This window comes from Scardinius erythrophthalmus, assembly GCF_964197995.2.
Source record: "Scardinius erythrophthalmus genome assembly, chromosome: 22".
Lineage (NCBI taxonomy): Eukaryota > Metazoa > Chordata > Actinopteri > Cypriniformes > Leuciscidae > Scardinius > Scardinius erythrophthalmus.
In genome coordinates this window covers 1,648,136-1,662,545 of record NC_138242.1, presented here as the reverse complement: position 1 = coordinate 1,662,545, position 14,410 = coordinate 1,648,136, and the positions used below count along the sequence as shown (strand labels likewise).

The 14,410-nt window shown below is 37.7% G+C and overlaps 1 protein-coding gene across 1 annotated transcript in view; it reads left to right on the top strand.

Annotated features, from left to right (window-relative positions):
• vstm2a (V-set and transmembrane domain containing 2A) overlaps positions 1 to 14,410 on the top strand; it is a gene marked incomplete at both ends in the record, with an annotated part of 79,116 nt that overhangs the window by 50,968 nt on the left and 13,738 nt on the right. Inside the window, 2 exons of the mRNA XM_081352975.1 lie at positions 12,601 to 12,651; positions 13,607 to 13,946. Coding sequence (XP_081209101.1) covers positions 12,601 to 12,651; positions 13,607 to 13,946 — 391 coding nt within the window. The remainder of the gene's footprint in view (positions 1 to 12,600; positions 12,652 to 13,606; positions 13,947 to 14,410) is intronic.

The following is a 14,410-nucleotide window of genomic DNA, read 5'->3' as shown; positions in this document are numbered from 1 at the left end:
TCTGACCCAGGCTGAGCCAACGATGGCGCTCCTGGACCACTAAGGTGGACATCGCCATACCGATCGCGCACGCCATGACACTCCTGCCCCAGAGGGCGAGGTCAGATGCGGTGCGGAGCTCACCTATGAGTGCACAGTCTGGACTACCCTCGTCATGTCCATGCGTGCCCTGGCCTGATAGACCTGTAGCAGCGCCATGGCACGCAAGAGGAGGCGGCTTGCCCACAGGCTTTGTAAGTTCTGCCAGTCGGAACGGACGAGAACTCACAGGCCTTAGGGGGGAGACGAGGATCCCCCGTCCAAAAAGCAGCGGCTGCCGGACACAGGTGCACCTGTGTCGTGACAGACTGCTCCACTGGAGGGATAGCCTCGCAACCCTTCACCGCTCCTCCGTCAAGGGTAGTGAGGGGGGAAAAACTTATTCAGGCAGTTTCTGGCAGAGAAAGGTGCCATCTACAACCTGGTAAGCTCTCCATGCACTTCGGGAAAGAAAGGCACTGGGGCGGCGAGCTGAGAACCAGCGCGGCCCGTCGCGAGATGACAATAAAAAAACCGAGACTGTTCGGGACACGGTGGAGGATTCCACTCGAGCCCAACAGCCTTGGCGGCCCGATTCAGCATAGCTGATGTTTCTGGATCTGGTTAGGGCAACAATACACTCCCAGAGAGAGATAACGCAGCCAGGTCATCATTTCCAGAGGTCAGCTCACCCTCCGATGCTGCAATCAGCATCCTGTCCTCTGGAGGGGCCCCGAATGAAATGGCTGGTCGGTTCATCACAGAGGGACCAGCGCGCTCAACGGGGGTCTATAAGTAGAACAACAAAACTACATTTCCCATCATTCTCTGTGGCTGCACAGAAATGCTAAAGCTGCGTTCACTGCATGTCGTGATACCAACCCGATCTCACGGCAATTTTATGAGGTGGCTAATTCGTACGAATTCATACAAAGTCTTACAAGCTACAACCGTCCTGAAACAGTAAAACACTCTGTGAATCCTAGTGTGTTGCAGAATATATCCGTGCTGTCGGATTCATTTATTGTCCTTGTTAGCGCCGAGGAGCAGCACTATATGTATTTATTCTGTCATTCTCCTTTTGCAAGAGTTTGCCCGTCCATTAGGACAGCGCGAGATCATGATATTTTCCCCCCCTTAGCAAATAATACAGGTTTCCAGAGAGTGAATGTGCTGAACGCAGAGAAAAGCAGGTCTATTAATAATGCAACATTTACTCATCGCTTGGAATAATAAAGTATAAAGAGACGGAGCGAAAGCATTGCTTTCAGACCTCACAGACCCTAATGGTGTTCAGAAACCTTGAATTATCTGTTAAATATATTTATGTGACTCTAGAATTTATGTAGCAGCATCAACACGCCAATGTTAGCTTTAGCTAGACCTACATACACGATTATCGGAGAACAGAAGTGTCTTTATCTTTTAAAATTAGCTGTGTATTTGAACAAAATACATCTGATAAACATTTTTTATCTAAAAAAAATCATTTTATGTCACGCTCAAAATGATACAGAAAAAAACGATGTTATCGTTACTGTTCATATCACTGTGTATTAAGCGCTGAGGAAGAGCTGAAATTCAGATATGATAATAGACATTTCAACTAATCACTGCGGACTGGGCCGTCTGACCAATCAGAGCAGAGCAGCTCTCAGAGAGGCGGGGTTTAGAGAGACTGAATCCTTTATTGAACCGTTTCAGACACTGTGAGAAAAGAGCTGATGCTGCAATGTGTATTATGAGAATATTAAAGTGTTTCTTTGACCTGTGTGTGTAAACTTATTGTAGGAGACTCCAAAACAAAATTAGGAACCTTTAAAATAGTATCAAACGAGCACTTTATTATAATTTAATATAAGCTGTATATTTTTTTTTCCATTTGAAAAGTTCTATAAATCTAAAAGACCAAACACTCTCAGAAAAGTCCATAAAAATACAGCACAATGTACCTTGTTATTTAAAATGGAAATTTCCATATTGAATCCCCCTGTATTTTGAATTACGCATTACACTGTGTTGTGTTTGAGTGTTGAAGGAAATGTCTGTAAACACACTAGTAATTTTGAGCCAGGACATCCGTTTTTTATCTAAAAAAAATCATTTTATGTCACGCTCAAAATGATACAGAAAAAAACGATGTTATCGTTACTGTTCATATCACTGTGTATTAAGCGCTGAGGAAGAGCTGAAATTCAGATATGATAATAGACATTTCAACTAATCACTGCGGACTGGGCCGTCTGACCAATCAGAGCAGAGCAGCTCTCAGAGAGGCGGGGTTTAGAGAGACTGAATCCTTTATTGAACCGTTTCAGACACTGTGAGAAAAGAGCTGATGCTGCAATGTGTATTATGAGAATATTAAAGTGTTTCTTTGACCTGTGTGTGTAAACTTATTGTAGGAGACTCCAAAACAAAATTAGGAACCTTTAAAATAGTATCAAACGAGCACTTTATTATAATTTAATATAAGCTGTATATTTTTTTTTTCCATTTGAAAAGTTCTATAAATCTAAAAGACCAAACACTCTCAGAAAAGTCCATAAAAATACAGCACAATGTACCTTGTTATTTAAAATGGAAATTTCCATATTGAATCCCCCTGTATTTTGAATTACGCATTACACTGTGTTGTGTTTGAGTGTTGAAGGAAATGTCTGTAAACACACTAGTAATTTTGAGCCAGGACATCCGTTTTTTTACAGATTTCTTTCTTACAATAAACTAATTAGACAAATACTCTCCAAAAACAATCAGACCTTCATAGAGCCTGATATCTAGTCAGTGCTTCGGTTCTAGTTAGATGCATTGTTTTCTCAAGGTTTGTCAACGAGTGACAAGGAACACTTGTTAACTACATTACAAGAGCCGAAATCAATCATAAACAACATCTGTCTGGCGTCACTCCGAGAGCAGTTGTCAAATGCAATAATTTCCTTCATATACATATCTTCACACACTGCTAAACAGCCCTGTTGCCTCTCCACACGCCTGAATAATTCATGACTCACACAACAGTGTGTCTGTGCCCAGCAGTAAATGATCTCATCCCTCTGGGCATTAACAAGCTTTCTCAGCATAACAAGGATGTTGCTATACCACATTTGACATGTTTCAACAATCTGTCAATGCAGAGAGGCAATTGAAACCCAAAAGTGGTGCAGAGTTAGTACTCACACAAAATTTATTGTGTAACAGTGGATTTTTGTGCAGAAAACCGGTTCAAAATGGGTTCAATGGGTTGAGGAGACATTAGGAAGTAAGTGATGTCTCTTGCATGTGCGGTTAAGGATGTGTCACTCAACTAATGAACTCTTCCACTGAGCAGAGGAAATAACTAACGCTAGAGCAGTTTGTGGGTGTATGAACGGCACCGGGCAGCTCTTGGATTTTATTTTATTTTATTTTATTTTATTTTATTTTATTTTATTTTATTTTATTTTATTTTATTTTATTTTATTTTATTTTATTTTATTTTATTTTGCTTTGTTTTGTTATATTTAATTATATTTATATTATATATTATATTGTATTATTTTTATTTTATTTTATTTTATTTTATTATTTTTACAAAATACAAAATAATTGTATTTTATTTAAATATTTCTATTTCTAATATTAAAATATTTGTATAAAATATAACAGTTTATTTAATTTTTTGTTTTAATTCATTTTATACACTGATTCATTGCATGCATACAGTATTTTTTTTATATATATATAAAAAAATTATATATTTTTTTAAATATTAAAATGCTAAATTGCTTTGTGTTATGTCAACGTAAAAGGACTCCTTTTCATGAATAATAGAACGATCTTAAACTCCAATGACACTGATAAATGAGGAAAATACCTCTTATGACTGCCATTAAATGCAAAACCTGATGCTTTTATTGGGAAATCTGTTGAGTGGATTTATCATTACCTACTCTACCTCGGAAGCAAAGACCCTCGTGTTCTTGCGCATTATTGCTTAAGTGTTGTGAAATCTGCAGATGCACACACATTACTTCATTGCACAGACCCAGATGTCATTAAGCGAGGAGGGGAACGTGTTCCTCATATTCTCCGGCTCCAGCGAGCGTTTCCATGTGCTGTCTCAGCTGTATTTCATCTGCTGCAAAGCAAGGCCATCATAATGCATCACCGTTCACACAGCATACAAGAGCAATATAATAACTTGTTGAAGTTCAGCCAGCTTTATGTTGATGAAACTGTGTGTTGAACGGATATGGGATGGAGCTGGTGTGGTGAAGTGTGTATCTTATCATACTGTTTACCCTGAGAACAACAACCACAAAAAAAAAAAAAAACACTGTTCAATATCCTCATAAGCAGGGAGATACAGATTCATAATAATGATATCCTCAAGGTTCAGCTGCAGATTTCCGAGGGCTTAATCTCCATCTTCATGGTGAAATATGCTTGACGGCTGTGGCCATTCAAGTGAGATATGTTTATATCTTAATATAGATGATGCTATCATTCTTCCCTGACATTAATTTACTGTTCGGGACCACAGAGCCTTGTGCATTATGCAAAATAATTGCAGGGCCACATTTTACAAGAAGTCAATTTCAGCGGGCATGAAGAACGACAGTTTGCTGTAATGAAGAGCGTAAGAATCACAAATGACTTGAAGCTGCCTGTTAGGCATCGGCGCATTTGCATGCATGAAAAGCAATGGAAACATGTTGCGATTGTTTGTCACATTATTAAACTTAGTGTGACCTTATTACTTAATGATAGCATGCTTAAAGTGCATAAACAAGACAGTAGGTGTGAGAGCAAAAGAGATCTAGTTCAGTGAAACTCTACAGTGCGCAGGCTGATTGTTTCCAGCCAATCACATCATTAGCTCATGGCTCAAGCTGATTGGCTCTGCTGATCCTGCAGCCAATGAGATCGCTTGCTCAACATTTGAATAGTCTGGTTGAGTGTTTGCTGTAAGCTCTATCAGAGTTCCTCTGAACCCTCCACCTCCCCAGCTCCACCGGCCGAGATCTGATGCAGGATTCATGTGTGTGTGTGTGTGTGTGTGTGTTAATTACAGGCTCACAGCAGCGAGTCTGAGGATCTACTGAGTTCAGACTTGCTCTAAAGACCTAATACATTAACATGCATTGAATAACATGCTAAAGCTATTCTCAGAGCTGTCATAATTGAAATGTATTTTTTTTTTTTTTTTTTTATAATGCAATAAAAATACTGCTGTTCTTTAAATTAATTTTCTTTCCATGAAGGAGCCAGGGAACTTTTAAGATTCTCTTTAAAGGAATATTTCAATAATAATAATAATAAGGTAACACTTTACAAGAAGGTCTCATTTGTTAACACTGGTTAACATGCAACTAACTATGAGCATATTTTTTACAGCATTTATTAACCTTAATACAAATACAGTTGTTCATTGTTTGGGTAAAACTTTACAATAAAGTTCATTAGTTAACATTAGTTAATGTATTACAGTTTTTCTCCATTGGTTTGGCTCATTTCTTGAAACAGAAATGACATTCTCAAAACAACATGGACAAATCTCCAAACCACTTGGCAATTGTTCACAACAGAATTGAATTTCTCATTCATTTCATCAAATTGCAAATGTCTAAGTACATGTCTCAATGTCTCAGTACATCCTTGCAAATGATTAAGTACAGGTAGCCTACATTTAGCACTATTTCCAAGTGAATAGATCTTGTTGATCTAAACTGATTGTTGATTCTCAGTCTAATGGTTGTTCGCTCCAAAACGTGTCAGCATCATTCCATTGTATAAGTCATTACATGCACAATAGTCTGTTCAATTGTCAAAATTAGTCAAGAACATAATACCATGAATACCATATATGTGTGTGTGTGTGTATATATATATATATATATATATATATATATATATATATATATATATATATATATATATATACAGTATATATATATATATATATATATATATATATATATATATATATATATATATATATATATATATATATATATACCATATAATATTATTGGCCACCAGGCCACGGTGGATGTCCTAGGCCAGCGAGGGGGCAATATAACTATGTGTGCTGCCATATCTGAGAATGGTGTGGCCACTCACATCCCCAGTCTTGGCCCATACTATACACAGAAGCTCCTCATCGTCTTGGACCGCCTTCATTTTGATTTGATCCCTGAAAATGAGAGAGGTCTCGTAGGGCCTCACCTACCACAATATGTCATTGTATGGGACAATGTGAATTTCCACCGTGGCCCGCTCATCAGGGCCTGGTTCACTATTCATCCAAGGATGGTCATGGTGTTCCTACCACCTTACTCTCCTTTCCTCAATCCTATTGAGGAGTATTTCTCCGCTTGGAGGTGGAGAGTGTATGAGCATCGGACGAGATCAGAGGTCCCTGCTCCATGCAGTGGACGCTGCGTGTGCGGATATTACAGGAGATCAGTGTAGGGGATGGATGCGACATGCACGCCATTTCTTCCCTCGTTGCATCGCAAGGGAGAATATACGCTGTGATGTGGATGAGAATCTGTGGCCAGACAGACAGCAGCGTGTGGATGGCCAGGAGAGGGAGGGTGAGGACGGCGACCAGAATTCTCATTGTTTTTTGTTTGTGTGTTTATATTACAGTATATTATGCTGTATACATTTTCTTTTTACTCTGATGTATGGAAGTTATGTGTGTGAATGATAATGGTTACAATTTCCTTGGCAGTATGAGTGCAATGTGTGATGTCAAACCTTGGAGGCTACTCTTACCCTAAAATCCTATTTCTTTTTTTCAGTTTTATACACAATTGTATTCTGTTAGCTAGACAAAAAACAGTACAGTAACCATTGTCAATGAAGGACTGGGCTAAGACTGAAAGGTGGACATGAGGGATATTTCAATGGTCCTCTGCCATAGTGACAAAACATCTACACATTTTGACTTGCAGTGCTTACACAATGCCAAAGGGACGAAGCGTTTTGGGGGCACTGACTGTTTAAATGAGAAGGAAATTTAGTTTTGACACATGAGTGAACTGTTTTAGGTGAGGTATGAGCTTTCGCAGGTGAACCATGGTGTTGTGCCGAACCATCCACGTTATTTTGGCAAAAGCACCAAGAGTGTTGAGAACGTCCGGTCTGTTTCAAGAAATGAGCCAAAGCAATTGAGAAGGATCTTTGCCATTTTCGTGGCACTGACTCTTTATATGGGAAAGGAATTTAGTTTTGAAGCATGAGTGAACAGTTTTGGGAGTGATATGAGCTTTTGCAAGTGAGCTATAGTGTTGTGCTGAACTGTAAGAGTGTTTTGCCAAATGATCTTAGAGTTTTGAGAATGTAATTTCTGTTTCAAGAAATGAGCCAAACCAATGGAGAAAAATAGTAACTAACATGGCCGAACCATGAGCAATACATTCGTTACTGTATTTGTTAATCTTTGTTAAAGTTAGTCAATAAAAAATACAGCTGTCCATGTTAGTTCACAGTGCATTAACTAATGTTAACAAGATTTTAATAATGTATTAGTAAATGTTAAAATTAACATTAACAAAGATTAATAAATACTGCATAAGTGCAGTTCATTATTAGTTCATGTTAACTAAAGTAGTTAACTAATGTTAACTAACAATCCTTATTGTAAAGTGTCACAATAGTTTGTTTGTTAGTTTGCAGTTCATTTATGTTAAAATGTATAATTTTAAAAATGTATTCGTAAATGTGGAATTTAAGATTAATAAATGCGTTAGAAGTATTTTTCATTGTTAGTTTAAATGAACTAATGTTTACTAATGTTTACTCATGTTAACAAATTAAACATTATTGTAAAGTGCAATACTATTAATAGTCACAGTGTATCAGACCAATGTATTCCTGCCCTTTCCTCACATAGAGCTTTAATATAGGCTATATTCAAAATTCATATTGACTACTTCTGTGCTTTTATGGTTCTTTTTTCCATTTTGAAGTTTGACAACCCATTCATTAAATGCTTTCATTATATACTGTAGAAGAGAGAAAACCTGGCAACAAGATTCCTTTAGATTCATTTCTAACTATTAACTTTTAACTCTTTTGTCCATAAAGGGGTCATGACATGGTTTTTGTTTATGTTTTATTATGTTCCCTTAGGTGCAATTATAGCATTACTATAGTTTTTTGGACAAAAAACTTTTAAATTTTAGTGATTTATGACCTTTTCCCGTCCTGTTTCTCATCCTCTGATTCACACAGTCTGTTTTTGGGGCGTTTCCCCTTTAAGAGTTCAGTGGTAACGCCCACTGTTATGATTGGCTAACGTCATTGGCTAAAAGTAGTTTTAAGATTCAATACATTACTTACAGTTTGCGGCGTCGTTGGGCCCAGAATAGTCGGCACGGCCTGATCTTTAAGCAAAAATTTTCTGGCAAAGCCGGCATCATTCTGCGATTTGTTCTCAAAACAGTCATCCTTGAAATGTGGAGAACACACGCTTAAATTAACACTGGGATGACTGGGACGTCCGCAAAAAAATAAACTGCATCCATTTTTCCCTGACGTCTGGATAGTTCGGTGGCGTCTTCAAACATTGTGTTTGTCCACAGCCAGGAACAGCACATCTGCGTCATCGCGATCTTCTGTAAACACACTCGCTGCACGTCGACTGAACACCTGTGGGTGACAACGATGCGATGATGCAAAATGAGGCGTAGTTGTCTCGCGCTGGAGGCGGTCATATGCAAACGACTGGTACGTCACTTCGTACTGTGACGTCATTTCTTACCATGGATCCTCAACGAGCTGTAATTAGAGCTTGAGTAAATAAATTCTTCCTTTATAATGGGGAGGACGTCTTAAGCTATGAAGTTTTAATGGTACAAAGACCTCTTATATACCAAAAGATCAAGGCAAATTTGGTTTCTCATGTCATGACCCCTTCCCTTTAATATATTTAGTTTGAACTTTCCCTTTAAATATTATGAAGGAGACTCTGGGTTCATGAAATGAAGTGGCACTATTCGCAGTGCAGTCAATGCTGAACACCCTGAGCCACTGTAGAGATTGGAAATTCATTAGAGCACATTTAGTTTAATTGTATTTGATTTTAATGGGAGGTCCAGCTAAATGCTGTTGTGTTGTAGCAGAGATAAGAGATCTCAGCGTAATGGAGATCAACGACGTCAGATGTGAGTGAGTTATCCGATGTTTTCTGCTGATCTGAAACCTTCCTTTCACCGACTTCCAGAAGATCTACATCAGCCGAGATCATGTAGGACTTCTGCAATCAGTTACAGCCCTTCTGCAAACCATAACTTTATTAATCCCTGTTGGCTTTGTTTTCCAGTAAACGTGTCTTAATGTCTTTAAAAGAAGATGCATTTATTTCAGAAGCCATTTATTTTAGACAAGAATTATATCATGAGAATGTCTTAGAAACTATTTTTTTTTTTCTGTTCGAAGCATAAATAAGTTTGATTTATGCTCAAAACATGCCATTGGGGTAAGAAATGTAGTTAATACTATCTAAAAACTTTGTCTTAATATATTGTGCAGTTTTGCTTCTCAGTAAACACAGATTAAATTATAATTATTTGATTATGTTTTATATGCTCTCTCTCTCTCTCTCTCTCTCTCTCTCTCTCTCTCTCTCTCTCTCTATATATATATATATATATATATATATATATATATATATAAAATAGTATTTTATATGCTATTTCACATAAGTTTGGACACTGTTATGAGAAATGACATTTATATAATGCATTTTTAATAGGATTTATTCATGGATTTTCCCCTTAATGTTTCTCCCTTTTCTTTAGTAATGGATGAAACTATGAACTTTATTGATAATACTGTGAATAGATGTCATACATGGTCTTGAACAAACTTTTAATAAGGGTAAAATTACTGAGGCTCCTTTGAAAAGACTTACAGTATTTCCTTTCCCAGTTTCACTTGTGAAAACCCAATATACTTTAACATACTTTTAAAAAGAGTACTTATTGTGGATATATTCTTTTAAAATATAAAACCTTTAACTGCAAGCTAATTGCAATTACATTAAAATGTATTATAGATTACATTTATATGAAATAAATTCAAGTTCAGTTTGACCCGCTTAAGCAGGACTTCAGTGCATATATATATATATATATATATATATATATATGTGTGTGTGTGTGTGTGTGTGTGTGTGTGACATTTCATAGAAACTTCTAAATAAAGTGCATCTACTGACAAACATTTAAGGTAAACTAAATAGACTCATTTCTAATGGAACTTAAATATCATGTATTCAGATGCATTAATAATTACATATTTATAATATTGAAGTTGCAATTTAGTACATCTAAATATATTAACTTTAAATGTAATATTAACACACTATTTTGATGTTAGTCAACACGTCAAAATAAGTGAACTTCTTTAAAGCACGACGGAAGATTGGAATGTAAAATTAAGAAAATGTACGTTTAATTTGACATCATTTACAAAGTGCACTTTTTAAAAGCATGCTTAAGTGTGTTAAGAAACACAGATATCGTCTCTCTTTAAGTGTACGTCAGTGACCTTCATTAATATCATCTGCAATACAGTTTTCGATACACTCGTAAAATGAAAGGTTCTTTAGTGATATTGATGGTTCCATGAACTGTATTTAACACTCAAGATAACACTCTATTGGACAAAAGGTTATTTCGATTTTTAAAACACTCGTCACACTAAGAAGAAATGTTTCTTTTCAGAACTGATCACTGAAAGGGGAACTTAAGATCGTTCTTCATGGCATTGCTGTGAATCTTTAATTTTAAGAGTGCATGTAGTCACAAACGCTATAGTCCAAAACCATCTCTCTATCCTTGCTCGCCCTTTTTGAAAGCCACAGAGAAACTATGAGCATTTCATCCAGATGTTGTGGATATCATGTGTCAGACGAGGATCCTCTGTGGTCACGCTGAACCCTGTCAGCAAGGCCTTCCTCTTTACAATGCCATTTGGCACTTTTTTCATCAAAATAAATGATGCCTGCTAAAACCAATGCATAAAGCATGTGCGGTTTTAAATCCGGGTTCAAATAGCGTGGGCTCGGCTGGTAACGTCTCTTCATTTGAGCTTATTTCGCTCAAAAGGTTAGCGAGGATGAAGCCTGAGCGTATAATACTTTCCGAGAGCCGCAAGCAAACATGACATTATTGGTGTTAAGGATGAACATGTTTACCATGGATCTAATCTGTTCCTTATTGCTTAATTTAAAACCAATCGCCTCAGACCTCAAGCAAATGAAGTTCATTATTCGGCCGCGTGTCGTCGAGCGGAAGCATTATTCCTCTTCAGCCTGATGGATTTTGTGCTGATTGTTTTTTGATGTGGAGCTTTTTGAATATTTCAGACTCCTTAAAGAGCAGAAAGTGGAGCCTGCAGTGCCATCTGTTCCTGCGCTAATGAATCATTGTTCTGGATCTCTCGCGACCGAAGCGCCTTCCTTCCCCTTCCTCTCAACAAACAATGAACAGCTTTTGAAACATTCAGAGTTTGTAATGGTGTCGTGGGACACGAGCAAGAATTCAGGGTCAACACAAGCTCGAGTGTTTCTGTGTAATTAGAGATGCAAAGATGTGGTATTTCTGAGCCGATAATGATAACCGATAATCAACATGTTGCCGTTTTCAGTGCTCCGTTATTTGACCTTTTGCGCTCTAACAGACTAGTTAATTAGCTGGTTAATTAGAAGACTCCCACTTGGCACAAAATTTGGCTCAAGCTGATTCTTGGATTCGAGTCTTGGAGCAATAGTGAAAAATGTCCGACTGACATGTTCAGTTAGTATTTTAGATATTACAGACAGAATGCAAGAAAATGGCCGATCACACAGGACCAAAATCATAAACAGATGGAACATTTTGGTCTGGTTTGCATTTATTATCTCTCCTGGTGAAGCTGTGTTTGCTCATGCACACTTACCAATACGTGATTAGAGTGCAACCAAATATACTGATGTCTCAATAAAACGGTGTCGATAATATTACGCATGACAATGTCCACTGACATTTTGTGCAGCTCTATATGTAATTTCCCAGCTGACTGTCATTGATAAGCTGGTAATACAATTATTTACACTTTTATCTAAATAAAAAAAAAATAAAACAGAGGAGAAAATAAAGGCAATCAATTGAACAAGTGATATTAGTCGACACAAGTGTTTGTCATTTTCTGCATTATGAATAAGCCAATACCATCCGCACTCTCTCCTTCTCTTCGACAGCGAGTTGACACTGTGCGCGCATGTGTGTATATTTAAGCGTGTATCTCAGTTGCGCTGTGTGTTTCAGAGCAAAGCGTGTCACGAGTGGCTCAGTTCGTAGTAAATACAGCGACATCTCTGCGTGTGCTCTGAGTTTAAAGTGCTTTTGGGAACACAATATGCGCTTGTTATGCTTCGTTTTCACATTGATAAGACCTTCACAGGAATGATTTCAGCATTTCACTTGATTTGTAATGAACTACGATTAGAAATCTGAAAGGTCTCACTGCAGTTTTCCTCAAAAATAAAGGCTGATGATTTTTAATTGTATATATAACACTCTTGTTCTTGTTGTTTGTGATCAGATGGAGCTGATTCCAGATCCTGATCCTGATGAAGAAGGCACCAAAATAAGTGTATGTGATTATTCTTATTAAACACTGGGTGCTGCATTTCCTTCAGTGTTGGGTGATACAGTAATCATTTTAGGTGAACAATGCCTTTAATAAAGCTGATATATGTATTTTCTCAATACAGACCATTTGTAATATTTTACCCCGTAAAGCCTGACATATGAAATAAGAGTCAGATTTTGTTTTGTTTTGCAGTTTATTGAACCTTTAGACAAAATATTGTTTATTGTTGAGTGTCATATTTGATACATCAGTCTTGTATGGCTCTTATAGTCTGATATAGTGAGAAAATGGAGGAAAGAAACAGTTTTATTCAGAAGCTCAAACTGAGCAAAACCAAGCAATTTGCTGCAGATATTTATATGGCCAAAAAGATGAAATTATGAGGTAAACCACTGAAATATAATAGTATAGCAGACACTTGCATATCAACATCTGCCAATAATATGCCTTAGTAACATGATATTTAAATGCTTAGTTTTATGATCAAAGCTGTAGTTTTAAAACGTATAATGTAATGCAATGATGATTGAGAGATTAAGTAAAATAGTCTTATTATTTGATACTCATGAAACAGGATTCAGTCCTGTTGAAATATTACTAACAATATGAAAGTTATTCCTATGTTTACTAGACATAATCAGTGCATATTTCACAGCAGAAAAACTGTTGAAGCATATGCTGAAGGTGGACGTCTGTAAAAGACTTTCACTTGATAAAAAACTCTGAACTATCAATCAGAGACAGAAGGACAGTAGGAGATTGAGTGCGACAGGTTTCTCAGATCAGATCAGGCGTTATAGGCTTAAATAACTTGATCTTGGCATTTTCTGAGAAAATCTTTATGAAAGGCCTCTAAAGCAAAGACACTAGCATTGATAAAGTGTGTGTGGAGCAGCACATACTGTATATAACCGAGCGAGTTCAAGCGAGGATTAATCCTCCGTTCTCTTCACAGACAGTCAAGGTCCAAGGCAATGACATCTCCCACAAGCTGCAGATCTCTCGGGTGAGCAAGACCGACGAGGGTCTGTACGAATGTCGAGTCACGGACGCAAACTACGGAGAGCTCAAAGAGTACAAGGCTCAAGCGTTCCTGAAAGTGAACGCCACCGTGCGCCCGCGGAACCGGACCGTGAAGAAGAGCTCGCCGCTGCACCTGACCGATAAGAAACCCCGTAAGAACAGCTCGGGTCTGGGCCAGGACAGCAGCAACATGAGCTCAGACCAGAGATCCCAGTCCACCTCTACCTCTCAGACGTCTCACTCCCAGACACACCAGCACAGCTCAGGTGAGGGTGAGGCACTCTTCAGGTCGATCGCCACTCTTGTGTTTGAAAATACAAGCAGTTTTACATAAAAAAGCGCATGCTTTCCTTATTAATTGTCAATACTGATGCAATAGAATGAAGGCAAAATATTGCAGTGTTTTGTAAATAATTGAAAAAATTATGAGCTAAAAAACATGTTTTTGTGTGTGGCGTGTGTGTCTCTGTGTGCTGACAACTGCGTTAAATAGGCTAGCTATTGTGCACTTCCCCAAAAAATATCATTCTGAGTGGCTGATGTAGAAAATTACATTTAAATGATCTTTAAAACAGACCAGCACAGCTCAGGCTCAGGGCAGACACTCCTCCAGCCCAGGCTCATTAGAAAAACGGACCTGTGGCAACATTTTTGCAAAACGCAAAATACATAGCGTCGTGCACGTTTCACGACAGTTTTAAAGTGAAATGTCAAGTCAAGTCAAGTCAAGTTTATT